Here is a 14,436-nt window from a genome sequence, read left to right on the forward strand (position 1 = left end):
AGTAATCACTTCCTTGGCGAAGGGACGTTATTAATGACTGACGCATCTGTCATGTGATGGACTGGATTTAGTGTATAGGATTGAGTTTCAGTCCCAGTTCTGCTACTGGGACTGGATATCCTACTGTATATCTGATGGCTGACAGGGAGGGAAAGAGAGTTAGTACTTATTAAGTAACAGCTATGTGCCAGGAAGCACTAAGTGCTCTATGTACATCGCATGATTTCATTAACTCCTCCGAGCTTCAGTTTTGTCATGAAATGGGAATAACATCGTCAGTGTGCTGTGTCAATTAAATATGGTAATGGGGTGAAAGTTCATTGTATACCGTACATTGTTATATTGATAGAAATACAGAGTATTAGTGCAATGACGATCCCCATTCAAGGCATGATCTAGTTGTTAGCCACAGGCCTCAGCCTCAGACAGTCTCGGATCCCAGCCTCATTACTTACTAGATTTTCCCTTTACCCCAATCTCCTCAAATAAAAAATGGAGATAATATCAGTACTATCTAATAAAGTACTATGATTACAGGAGACAACGCATGTAAGAGAGTGATCAGCAGAGTGCTTGGCACATAGCAAGCATTTGATAAGCGATAACTGCTTTTAAAAATTATAATTCTTCCTGTTATTATTTAAAAAGATCAGATCTTTGTCCCAGGTTTCATTAATGGACTCCAATCAAGTTTTTCATTCATATAAAAGTCTGGTGGACCATTCTCTGCAGGAGTGAGAAATCTCAGCATATGCTGTCATTTGCCAAGCAGGATTGGCCAATTATAGAAAGCAACAAGGCTTACCTGTCTGCTTCCGTTGATGACGGAGAAGTGTCCAGAATGACGGTGATTTCTGGCTTGGTGGATAAATTTACTAGATGGGTAGCATTTCCCTCAAGGACAGACTGAGTGGCATAGAGCAGAGGATTAAAATGGTCTGTCCCCACGTGCAGCTTGTGTGAGGAGGACTGTATCACATCAAAAAGTAAACCTGGGGGCTTCCCTGGTGGAGCAGTGGTTAAGAATCTGCCTGCCAATGCAGGGGACACGGGTTCGAGTCCTGGTCTGGGAAGATCCCACATGCCGTGGAGCAACTAAGCCCGTGAGCCACAACTACTGAGCCTGCGCATCTGGAGCCTGTGCTCCACAATGGGAGAGGCCGTGACAGTGAGAGGCCCGCGCACCACGATGAAGAGTGGCCCCCGCTCGCCGCAACTGGAGAAAGCCCTCGCACAGAAACGAAGACCCAACACAGCCAAAAATAAATAAATTAAAAAAAAAAAAAAAGTCAACCTAAAACGTTGGGTGAGAGATGGGGAGCGGTTTGAGTGAGAACTGAAGTTGCTGCACGTGCTGCTTAGGCTGCTCCCCAGAGTGAATGCACTGCCATTTGGATGGGGTGCGTTTGTGCCTGAGTTTCTGTCCTTTCTGCCTGTGACTGGAGATGGGCATGATGTAGGATATGCTGTAACACACTACTTCATTCATTTCTCTTTTTAATATGGTGAAGAGAAAAGGCTTTTAAAAAAGAAAAAAGCTCCTTTCCACAGAAAAGCCATATGTGATCACTGTAAAAATCCCAGGAAAGAAAGAAAAAAAATCACTTGTAACTTTACCACCCATTGATAACTATTGTTAGCATTTTGATATATTTCCTTGGAGGAATTTTTAAATATATATATATTTATGTATACATATGTTGGCATATATGTGCTTATGTACATATACTCGTATTTGCATAGTTGCAAATCATACTGTGAATGTTATTTTTTCTATTTTTTTTACACCTTTATTGGAGTATAATTGCTTTACAATGGTGTGTTAGTTTCTGCTTTATAACAAAGTGAATCAGTTACACATATACATATGTTCCCATATCTCTTCCCTCTTGCGTCTCCCTCCCTCCCACCCTCCCTATCCCACCCCTCTAGGTGGTCACAAAGCACCGTATTTTTTCTATTTTAACATATTGGTACATTCCCATTTCAATAAAAATTTTGAGAGGGCTTCCTCTCAAAGGTTTTATAACATTTCTATATATGGCTGTACCATAGTATACTTAAAACACACTGCTGATCACTGGATTATTCAGTTAACAATTTGTTATTAAAAGAAATGCTGAGACTAAAAAAAAAAAAAAAGTCTGGTGGAAAACTGATGTAATTTTGGGTCTTGCAAATCAAAGTCTGAGTCTCTTATCCCCTGACTTTCCCAGAAACAAACAGCAGACAGTAAAACTGGGACACTGGGCCCTACTCCCCAGTCAGGAGGCAGGCCGCTACAATGGCACCGCAGAGCTTGGGAATGCCAAGCCTCGGCTCTGCGCTCTCATGTACCACTCACTCAGAGTGGACGGGTGTTTTTTTGTGGAATCAGCAGTGCTGCTGGGTAAATGCCGCACACAGACACTTACCACTTAGAAGAACTTGCCACAGGGGGCAAGTGGAATCTCTGCTCTGACTGACACAGGCTGGACGAGCAGAGGAGACCATCCATCAGTGTCAGGAAAGATCTGAAGCACCCGGCTAGTCAGTTGAAATAAAATAAATTATTTACTGATCTCAGAATCCAGCTGCTCACTTGAATGCTCATAAAGAATGTTTGCTGCCCTGAACTTCGCAGTAGATGCTGTTTCAGAAAGAAAGAATTTCTGGACTACTGTGTGCAGCCTTTTGTTGTTGTTGTGAGAATGAAAAGGGTGTTATCATCTGCTTTCCAAGAAGGAAGTAAGGGTCTTAATACATACCTGAGCTCATCTACATGCGAACAGGAAATGAACTTATTTATTCACTGCATGATATAGTACTCGTGGGCACAGTTTATCCGATTGTCACAAAATTACTTAGGATTAATTAATGAAGTTTTTGCTTATAACGGTAAAGACTGAATTTAGATTCATAACAGAAACAAATGTTCTGACAACATCTAATATTTTAGAAGTTCCTCAGTTGTGACTTTCCACCAGAGGGTGCTGTGTGTGCCACTGGAAGCATTCAGAGGTGACTGGGACCAGCTTCCAGTCACCTCACTTCTGAGATCCAATGCTCTAGGCAGAGACACTTGCATTACTATCATCATCTATTTCTACCTGGCAAGTCTCCACCGTGACTTTGCCAACAGAGCCACTACTTAATTTGAGTGACCTGGTTAAATACTTTTAAGATGGTGGACTAGTGCTCGCTTGGGCAGCACATATACTAAAACTGGAACGATACAGAGAAGATTAGCATGGCCCCTGTGCAAGGATGACATGCAAATTCGTGAAGCGGTCCATATTTTTATACCCTGAGAAAACCATCATTCAAAAAGAGTCATGTACCACAATGTTCATTGCAGCTCTATCTACAATAGCCAGGACATGGAAGCAACCTAAGTGTCCATCGAAAGATGAATAGATAAAGAAGATGTGGCACATATATACAATGGAATATTACTCAGCCATTAAAAGAAACGAAATTGAGTTATTTGTAGTGAGGTGGATGGACCCAGAGTCTGTCATACAGAGTGAAGTAAGTCAGAAAGAGAAAAACAAATACCATATACTAACACATATATATGGAATCTAAAAAAAAGGTCATGAAGAACCTAGGGGCAGGACGGGAATAAAGACTCAGACCTACTAGCGGATGGACTTGAGGACACAGGAAGGCGGAAGGGGAAAGGGTAAGCTGGGACGAAGTGAGAGAGTAGCACTGACATATATATACTACCAAACGATAGCTAGTGGGAAGGAGCCGCATAGCACAGGGAGATCAGCTCGGTGCTTTGTGACCACCTAGAGGGGTGGGATAGGGAGGCTGGGAGGGAGGGAGACACAAGAGGGAAGAGATATGGGGATATATGTATATGTATAGCTGATTCACTTTGTTATACAGCAGAAACTAACACACCATTGTAAAGCCATTATACTCCAATAAAGATGTTAAAAAAAAAAAGATGGTGGACTAGGAGAGAAAGCAATAGGCAAAATAAACATAATAATGACAATGATAACAGCACTAAGATAAGCTACTATGGGCCACTTTCATACACAATCTTGAAAGGTAAACATTATAATTCCCACTTCATAAATGACAAACACTAAGACTGAAAGGGGAAGGGACCTGTCTAAGCTGACACTGCAGGCAAGTGGTAAAGCTGGGATTCAAACCCATTCTTGCCTGCAGAACTTGGGCTCTCTGCACAGACCCTTTTGTGGACTTTTTCCTTTGAATGAATATACAGATCAGAATCTGATGAATTCAAGTTTGGCTTTTTGCCTTTGGAAAAAATGTGGGGAAAGAAGCCTCGCTCTTGGTTATCTTTCCAAGGCACTGCTTTGCACCTTGGGGAACAGCAGGGATTACGCTCACCTGGGAAAATCCTCACCTTGTACCCTGGACCTCTATCTTGACTGCAGTCAGGCTACTTACTGGGCTTCTTAAAACTAGACCCACTCAGAAAAAGCAGACCCTCTGTTACTGGGAAAGAACTGCAGGCAAACACAAATGATGTCTGAGTAGCATTCTTATTTTAGCAACTTTTGCGGTATGCGGGCCTCTCACTGCCGTGGCCTCTCCCGTCGCGGAGCACAGGCTCCGGACGCGCAGGCCCAGCGGCCATGGCTCACGGGCCCAGCCGCTCCGCGGCACGTGGGATCCTCCTGGACCGGGGCACGAACCCACATTCCCTGCATCGGCAGGCGGACTCCCAACCACTGCGCCACCAGGGAAGCCCTAGCAAACTTTTAATTGAACATATACAAAGTGTATAAATCCCAAGAGTTTATATAACTTGACTTTTCCACAAAGTCTACATACTCATGTAATCAGCCCCCAGATCGAGAAACAGAACCTTACCAGTACCCCAGATGCTCCCCCATCCAGTCACTAGAGCCTCTTCACTCTCCAGGATAACCACTATCATTACTTCTACATATTACTTTTGTGTACTTTTGAACGTTATATACATGGAATCATACAACATGTGCTTTCTCCCCCTTTTTTGGGCATCCGGCTTGTTTTTGAGCAGCCTTATTAATTTTACTTCTATGAGAGATAACAGAAAAAGCATCTTTAGAAGAACAATGCTGAAGAACTTTATGTTTTAAGAATTAACATTAAATAAGCAATTTTTACCGCTTTAGAGGTTTTTTTTTGTGAGGAGGGAGAAAGAGGTTTACGGAGGGGGAAAAAAGGTAGGTTGTGTGTGTTCCAATTCAGATACTGGGTGCTAATTCATCTATTTAGTCTGTCAGAATCACCATCATCTTACAAGCTCTTGTTTACTGAGCACTTGCTATGTGCCATGCACCTTTCTAAGTACTGCGCGTGTGATAATGACTTTCCATCCCCGTAATTACCCTATCTATGAGACAGAGACTATTATCTTCATCTTACAGAGGAGGAGATTGCGGCTCTGCATCACTTGACTGTGTTGATACAGCTAATGAATGAGCCGGGGTTTGAACCCAGGCTTCTAACTCTTCAGTCTGTCCTCCAAGCTTCCACTCTATTGCCTCTCCACTAACAGCTCACTTACAGTCTACCAACTGCCAGGCCCTGCGCTAAGCTAAGTGGAGTATCTGACTCATTCCCCACAGCAATCCTAAGAGGCTGGCACACTGATATTCCCATTTAAACAGAATGGAATCAAGCCTCAGAAAGATTAAGACACTTGCCTAATACCGCTGGTTGTCGACAGAGCCACAATTTAAACCAGATGTGATTCTGATGCTCATCTATTAATTAGTAAGCTACTGTCAGCATATCTCAAGCTCCTGTCGGTCAAGTTGGGATGAATATTTGAGAGCTTTTTGAGACTTATTACAAATTAGCCACACTAATGCCCACATTAGAAAAGGTTTTATTATGAGACATTTACAAAACATTTGTGAGGAACATAACATTAGTGAGCCTTAGAGTTAGAATTCAAACTTTCTCCCTTTACGCATGAAGCAAACGAAGCCCAGGAAGAGGCAGTGTGGCAGAGGTCTCGGCAGAGCCCAGGAGTAGCTCAGCTCCCTGACTGGGTAAGTCTGGCACCTGTACCCGCTCCCCTGCCCTCCCATCATCCTCTTTCATGCAGCACGTGCATTCCAGTTGGCCAGACCAGGGTTCTGCCCCTGATACCACTACCTACCTGCTGTGTGAGCATGGGCATGAGACTTCACCTCTCTGCACCTCATTTACCTTCTGTGTCAGATGGAGACAGTAAAAACACCTACCTTTTAGGTAGGTTAGTAGTGCATGTAAAGCACTGAGCACAGTGCCTAATACACGCACATACCTATAGATGACGGCCATGAGGATGGTGATGATGTTGGCGTATTCATATTCTGCTGACTACTACGACACTTTTTCTACCTCTGTTAGGTTTAAGTCAAAACAGAAATTTAGCACTTACTGGAAACAAATTAACCCCAAATATTAATTGAATTTTAGTTCTAGATTATCTGGTGAGGATCCAAATATAACTTCTGAGATCATTAAAAAGCTTCCCGAATAAAGGCACGAATGAATAAGGAATGGATTCATGGAGTAAGAAAAGGCAAGCAGCAATGTTACAAAGCAGTTCTAAGGATAGGATGTAGGAGAATTACAGAATGAAAATTATGGAACTTCACATAAGTCAATCAGTTTGCAAAGAGTCTCAAGTTAGTTCTATTTCTAATATTCTGCTTCATAAAAAAGAAGACAAGACAGAGCACTCAGGTGGGAAAAAGGAGTTACTTTAAATTTCACTGCTTCAACATCTTCTCTGAAAACAAATTACCGTTAGTCATTCAGGTCACATAAAAGTTGTATGTTGTTTCTTTCCCTATTTCGACATTGACCACTGATAGAAAGTTGACACACTTACCTAACTGTACATCAGTTGTGAATCGGAGTCTGTGAATCATGCTGACTTTGAATGACTTGTAATGGTGGCTGCTCAGCATATCCTGTACTGTAGCTATGTCAATTTGCGAATCCTCCTCAAAAACCCCGTCTGCCCTTGAACCTGGGGAGGAAAAAGCAGTTTAACACATAAAGATACATGAGGCTTGGCAAATGGTGTCTGCTTAAAATGCTTTGGGATAAATTAAAATAATATGGGCTATTTAATTTGGAAAAGAAAAGGCTGAGCGATGACTTAATAATGCCATTCCAGTAAACAAAGAATGGTAACACATTAATCATTGAACAATTAATTCCACAAACACTGCCTGTTCTATGGCAGGCCCTTGGCTGGGCAGCAGCAATACAGAGGGCAGAAAAACTCCTGCTCGCCAGAAGCTCTGTCTCCACAAGAGTAAGTCAAAATCACAAAAGCATGGGTGGTCACACTTCTTGCTTCTTTTTCTATTAATTTTCCTGATCATAAAAGTAGTCCATGCTCCTTGAAGAATCCCTGTTCTTCCCACGATTCGCAAACTGTTTATCAGCTTCCTGTCCTGTGTCCCACAGCCTCCAGTGGTTCAGGTACGAGCCTGCTCGCGCTCAGACGGCTGTAACGGTCTCCTCAATGGCCTTCTGGCCACCAGGATCCCTCAGCAGTCCAGCTACTACAGGACTTTCCGATTTATCTTTCTAAAGGTTTGATCACTCATTCACTCATCAAACGTGTAGTGTGCACTAAGTACTCTGATATTGATAGTGGGGACAAATAAGAAGACTGGAGCTCAAAAATCTTCCCTGGCTTCCCAAGGCCTCCTGAATGAAGCACACTCTTTTCAGTCAAGCAATCGAGGACGTCCACAATCTTGCTGAAACAAAAATTTCCCATTTTATTTGTCATTTCTAACACATACCTTCTCTCAGCTCTTCCCAAACTCTTCAGACTATATATAGGTTCAGGTTTTTCTACTTCTGGTTCTTTGCTCATGTGGTACCGTTGGCCTAGAACATCCCTCTGTCAAAACTCCACCCAGGCTAGCTCAGATTCCACCTCCTCTTGAACTCCATGGCAGCTGGTTTATACTGGACTTGGAGCCAGGGAGACCTGGGCTCAATTCCTGGCTCTGCCTCTAACTTACTGTGTGATATTGGCCAAGCGACTATTTCTCTCAACCCCAGCATCTGCCATCCACAGAATACCAAAACATATTTAGAGAATCTAGTATGTAATATGCTTAATAAATAGCAGTCATGATTATTTTTATTCTCTTGTCATAGTGGATCACATTTAGGCTTGCACTAGAATTGCTGAGTGGTTGCTGTGTCCTAAATTGGAAACTTCGTGAGGATCAGTAAAGTCTCTTATTCATCTCTACATCTTTTCCTGCAAGCAGTACAGGTAACTGGCATGCTCTCACTAAATTTTGCTAAATAAACAAATCAATCAATAATAATAACGATAGCTAGTACAGGTGAGTACTCATACATCAGGCATGGCACTGAGCGCTTCACACATGCATTTAAGTCTCAAGACAACCTGGTAGGTAGGTCCTATAATTTTCGTATTACACAGATGAAGAAGCCGAGGCTCTGAGAGGCAAAGTCACACGCCCAAGGTCACATAAGCAAAGCTAAACTAACTCTCGTCACCCCCCATGCCTGAGTTTGAAATGTGGTCTTCTGGAGGTGTGGCTGCTGGTGGGAGGGAGCATCTGTCTAGAAGAGGCCAACCAGAGCGGGGTGCCCAAGGCCTTGTGATGAGCACACAGAGACGGTTCCACAGGGAGACCACGAGAGAACTCCTTGGCACAGAGTTGGAGGAATGGAAAACTCTAGATTTGGGCATAAAACTGGAAAATTCTCTATGCCTACCAATTACACACTTTCCTTCCCACAGTTATTCCTTACAGGGGAGGCTTTTAAGGCAAAGCTGTTTTCTGATGCCTTCACATTTAACTAATTTATTAGGAATTGTGCGTTTTATTTCCAAACACTACAACTATTCCCAGCTTGGACCATTCTAGCACCTACAAGGATGCTTTCCCCTCGGTAAGGCTGCAGCCTCGGCCTTAACGGGCCAGTCACCGAATGCCTGTGACACAGTCCCACGTGTTGGCCTCTCCGCCCAGGTCACCCTTCTTCCCATTGCACTCCCTCCTGGCCTTTTTCTCCAGGCCTCCTCCCCATCCCTCTGATGAGCTTGGCTCAAGTGACATTCCAAGGAACCCTAAGTCTAGCTCAGCTCCGTCTGTCACTGCACCCTGCATTTCCCTTCAAGTTATTTATCACAGATAGTAATCGTCTGTCTCCACCACTAGACTGTAACCCCAAGAGCAGAGGCAGAGTAACTGCTTTACTAAACACCAGAGCGCAGACCCTGCTAGTGCTACCACGCACAGAATAAAGCAAGAGCTCAATAACAATTTACTGGATGAATACCGAGTGCCGTATCCCTAGGATCAGAGAGGCGTAGTGACTTAACCAACATCACATTGCCAAGACTAGCAAAGTTGCACTCGATGTCTGCAAGGGTCATTTGGTAACCCTGTTTCCTTTCTCTGGAACACCTGTGATTTTGGATACAGATGCTGTCATCATGACCGCTACTGTCTCCAGAGTAATGCCCACATCGCAAGCCAAGAAGCTGGCTAGAAATTAAAGTTTCAAATAGTTATTCACTTTCTCCAAATATACCTTTTACTAAAACAGAGCTGCCAAGATGTGTTTACTTTTACTTTAGAACTTCTTAAACTGAGAATTTTGGAGAAATACTAAAATCCTTTCATGTTTTAAATCATTTAAAGCCATCTTTTCTCAGAAAATGCCATTATGAGATACAACTCAGCTTAAGAACTTCTGTTTTCTTTACCAGTTAGTATTTTCTAAATATTGCAGGTATTTGATTTGGAAAGAGGTAACAGCTCATTATGCTAAAATGCCAATTATTTTAAAAAAAACCACACTTAAGAGTTTTACGTTTTATGAGGTTGGATTAAAACTAATTTAAAAATTACTATAACGTGACATAATTCTTTACTGAGCAATTTCAATGCCAGCTGCTAATAAAGCATCTTAGATGCTTTTAGATAAAGTGGTGCATAAATATGACTGGAAATTGATTTAGCTTCTTGCAGAAGCTACTGAAGAATGACATATTTTGTTTAATACACCAGCTAATGTAGTCCTAAAAGCTCAAACAAGTGCCAGTTTTCACTCCTAAATTTGCTGTGCGAGATTAATGAAAACTTTATATTTTGCTGAAATGTTAATAATGGGCAGATGAGATGATAGGATTTTAGTTCGAGGTCTTAAAGCTATGGAATAACCAGCAAGGCTTGTCAGTTTCCTCATATTAATTTTGTTCAAGACTTATATAGCTGGAGCTGGCTCAACACATTAATGCTTCTTGCATTGACCTTCTACTCTCTGACAGTGTAAATTCATATCCCATTTAAGGATTTAAGTCCCCTTGATACTTGGGTGAGTTCTGAGCCTTGCCCCAGTTGACAAGGGGTGTGTTTACTTTTATGGTCAAAAGGGCAGCAGCACCGGGGGAGCAGAGAAGGAAGAAACAGTCCTGCACTCACCTCTGATACACACTGCTCACCCCCAAGCAGGTTAGCTGCTGAATGGGAACAACTTCTGGTTTTGGAGTTCCAGTGCCATTTCTCAAAGTAGGCTCAGGAATTCCTCTGCTTGGGGGGGACGTGTCTGTGTGTACAGATCAGTCAGCCATGCAACCTGCAACTACTGTCCCCATGCCTGCAGTGTGCTAGACTGGGAAGGGACATTGATGAAGATAAGGCAGGGTTCCCGACCTTCAGGAGCTTACAAATTCACTACAGAACACCAAGAAAACAGGACAAGGCAGAGAGAAGTGCCCAATAAATGATGCATGCAACAGACACTTAATCTAAAGGCACACATCTGAAGCAGAGCATTACAGCAAAAGCATTTTTTTTTTTTTTGAACCGGGAAAGTTCTGACTTTGCATTTTTACTGTTTGTATCCTTCTGGAAAGGGGTGAACCCAAACACACATGAAAGATGCTTAATACTGCACCACAGTGCATATTAAAAATATTACTGTACTATCAACTTCACATTCCAAAACGACTTCTGTTAAGAGAAGACATTTTTATCTACTCGAACTAAAAAATAGAACCAGAATGTCTTAAAAATAAACATATTAAAAAAAATCACTCCCCAAACTGTTAATTTAATTGAAATATAACCCTTTGGTATTTTGTTAAATTAGCAATTAAAAAGGTCACAAGCAATTAAATGAAACAAAAGCCACACTGTGTTCATCTACATTAATGCTGAATTGGGTCTCCTCATGAATGACAAGATAAATTGTAATGGTGCCTTCAAAGACTTCACAATGTATTTTGTCAAAGTCGAGAGTGTTAATGTCTCTATGTGCCATGGATTACCATAATGTATTGTGTCAAAACGCTTGAGCTGCAATAACTCAAAGATGTATTGTGATAGATCAAATTTTTTGGGGGGGGGGGCCTAAAAGTGACTTGAGCACCAGAGCTCAAACGGACTGACAACAGGCTCTGGAAGGATGACAGAGAGCACGTTCATGATACAGAAAGCGCTGGGGAACAAGCAAAAAATCCAAGAGAGGAAGAAGCGTAGCTGTCTGGAGTAAGGAATCAGGAAAAAAGGAAACAAGGAGTGGCACCTGTCTTAATGGCAACACCAGGCCAGGGAAGAGGGAGCAAAGGGAAGCAGAGAGGAGGGGAAGGAGGAGGCTGGCGGGGTGTAAGGGCTGCACCGAAGAAAGAAAGAGGAGGTACTGAGAGAGAGCCGGGATGTGGCCCTAGGGCTTAATAACACTGGAAGGAACCTGGAACATCGAGTTCAGAGATGTAGATTCAAATCCTAACTCTTGACACCGTGGGTCAAGAGCAGGTCAAAACCTTGCCCAAGGTTCCACTGTTGGAAAGAGGCGGAGCTGGGACAGATCTATCGGACTCCGGAGTCATGTTCCTTCTCCTGCCCCTCCAGTGTCACCACATTCCTACAAGCAGCAGCAAGGACAGGGACTGTGTGGGTAACTGTAAACTCTAAGTCAGTGGTTCTCAAAGTGCAGCTCAGGACCCCCGGTGTGGGGGGAGGCGGGTCCATAACCTCAGTACTATTTTTATAATAATAACAGTAAGACATGATTTGCCCTTTTCATGCCTAATATCTTACAAGTGCACAAAGTAATAAAAAAAGTTCATTGATATGTTTCTGATTTCACATTGCAACCAACCTTTAGGAAACTATCACTTGAGTTTTGCTATAGCAACAAATATTAATATGCACTATTATCTGAAAAGGCTACTGAAATACTCCCCTTGTTTCCAACAACCTATCTATGTTAGCGAAATTTTCTTCATATACTTCAACCAAAACAATGTATTGTAACAGACTGATTGCAGAAGTAGATATGAAAATCCAGGTGTCTTCTATAAAGCCAACATTACAGAAATTTGCAAAAATAGAAAATACTGCCCACTGGTTCAGGAGATTCGTCAATAACTTATCTTCCTGGTGGAACAAAAATAAATGCTTTTCAGAGAAAGGAAAACAAAAAAACAAAACCAAAAAAACCCCAAACCAAAATAAAAGAGTGCTCTTATCATTAAATTTTTAAAAGAAAGTATTTTTATTTTATTTTTAAAAATTTTAATAAAAATGTTATTTATGTTCACATATAATGGATTTACCATTATTTTTAATGATTTCATAAATATTTAAAAATCTCTCAGTTTTTATTCCTAATAAATAGATATAACTCAATAAACAAAAGCTCTTTGAGGCCCTCAATAAATTTTAAGAGTCTAAAGAGGTCCTAAGACCCAAAAGTTTGAGAACTGCTGCCTTTATTGGTTCTTATGCCATGTTTTCATTGTTCCTGGATGCCCATTTGGACAACCATGATGGGACAGAAAAGTGCAGTTACAGCTCTGTGTCTGTATTACATACCTGAAAACAAACACAAAAACAAACAGAAAGCCTGTACACACATTGTTAGAGTGACAGGCTTGTTTGCCACATGATCAGATCAAGGCTAATTACAACTAATATTGTTTAAGAAGCATTTTCATATACTTCGTGATTTCACTGGAACTGAGGGAGATACTTACAGGTACATACGTGACTGTCTTTCAGACAAACGAGCACTGATGATTAAATCAAAGCTCAGATGAACTCACTGTACGCCTCTGGCAGATGTCTTATGTTCATAGACACAAACTACATGGAACATCAGACTTCATTTTATGGTTCAATGAGTCTCACGCCAAGTCTGAAAGGGCTAATCTAGGTATAAGTTAAAGCAACTTCCGTCTTCCATCTCCAAAAAGATCTACGCCAAGTCTAGAACTCAACTGGAAGTTCGAGGGCCTTTGCTACATCCTTACCTCATAGGTACACTCTCTGTAGCAATGATGGCCCTGTTGACCATTCCTCCCAAGTCCGCAAACAGTCACCCAGCACCAATCGTGTGCCAGAGCTGTGCTAGTGCTTCAGGAACACAGGAGGATGGCAGCAAGTGTTTGCATTTGGCTGGTGTAAAGAGTCTGTGAAGGGGAATAGTAGAAAATAAAATGGTGGGGGGTGGAGAGGGAGAAGTCTTCAGAGATAGGCACTGACCATCTCAGGAGTCAGCATACAGTAAAATACTGCTGTGCAAACAGCTGAATGAAGAGTAAACAAAATACCTTCTGCCCCATTCTATCTTGCAGGCTTATTGCTACTCCCCACAGAACAATGCCTTTTTCAGCTAAACTGGATTTTGTTCAGATTATACCATCTGGCCAGAATGTCCTTTCCACTCTTTAAAATTAATACACTTCAAGGTCTAGTCCAAATGGAATCTTTCCTGATCCCTTTCCTGAAACCCTGTCTCCCTTTGTTGAAGGCTCTCATGATAAGTCTCTTACACGATAAGCATCTGTACTCCCCTTCTGGACCATGGGCTCCTTGGAGGCAAGAACATTCCATCCTACAGAGCACACAGTAGATGTTCAATAAATGCTGTTGGCAGCCTGAATGAGGTTGATGCCACACAGGTTAGCCATAACAGTACCTGAGTTTGTACACCATCCCTTGTATTTACCTTGGTTATTAGAACCTAACACACCATTCCTAGTTTTCAATTCAGATGCCCTACCAGACAGGGATCCTGCCTCAACAACAACTCCAAGAGCAATTAACATTTACTGAATGCTTACTATATATGCCAGACATTATGCTCAGCAATAAATATATTATCTCATATATTATCTCATTTAAATTTCTCACTGCTCTTTTAAATTGGATAATATTATCTTCTTTCTACAGGTGAGAAAAATAAGGCTCAGAATGTCATCCTGCTAGTACAGCCATACAACTAATACAAGCTGGAGTTAGGAAAGGAACCCAGGTCTAATTCCAAAACTGTGCCCTTAACCACCACATAACCCCTTGGGTAAAATGCTCCTGGATGGGCTGGGAATGTACAAATCCATGGGCCATAGCAGTATCTAAGGAGAACACAATCACACCTGCCTTTGCCAGAACAAACAATCAGGGATAA

The 14,436-nt window shown here is 41.9% G+C and overlaps 1 protein-coding gene across 5 annotated transcripts in view; it reads right to left on the bottom strand.

Annotated features, from left to right (window-relative positions):
* MAPKAP1 (MAPK associated protein 1) overlaps positions 1 to 14,436 on the bottom strand; it is a 230,461-nt gene that overhangs the window by 38,311 nt on the left and 177,714 nt on the right. For all 5 annotated transcript variants that reach the window (XM_079925849.1, XM_079925852.1, XM_079925850.1 and 2 more), the window contains one exon: positions 6,842 to 6,982. In XM_079925849.1, coding sequence (XP_079781975.1) covers positions 6,842 to 6,982 — 141 coding nt within the window. The remainder of the gene's footprint in view (positions 1 to 6,841; positions 6,983 to 14,436) is intronic.

This window comes from Stenella coeruleoalba (genome assembly GCF_951394435.1).
Source record: "Stenella coeruleoalba genome assembly, chromosome: 7".
Lineage (NCBI taxonomy): Eukaryota > Metazoa > Chordata > Mammalia > Artiodactyla > Delphinidae > Stenella > Stenella coeruleoalba.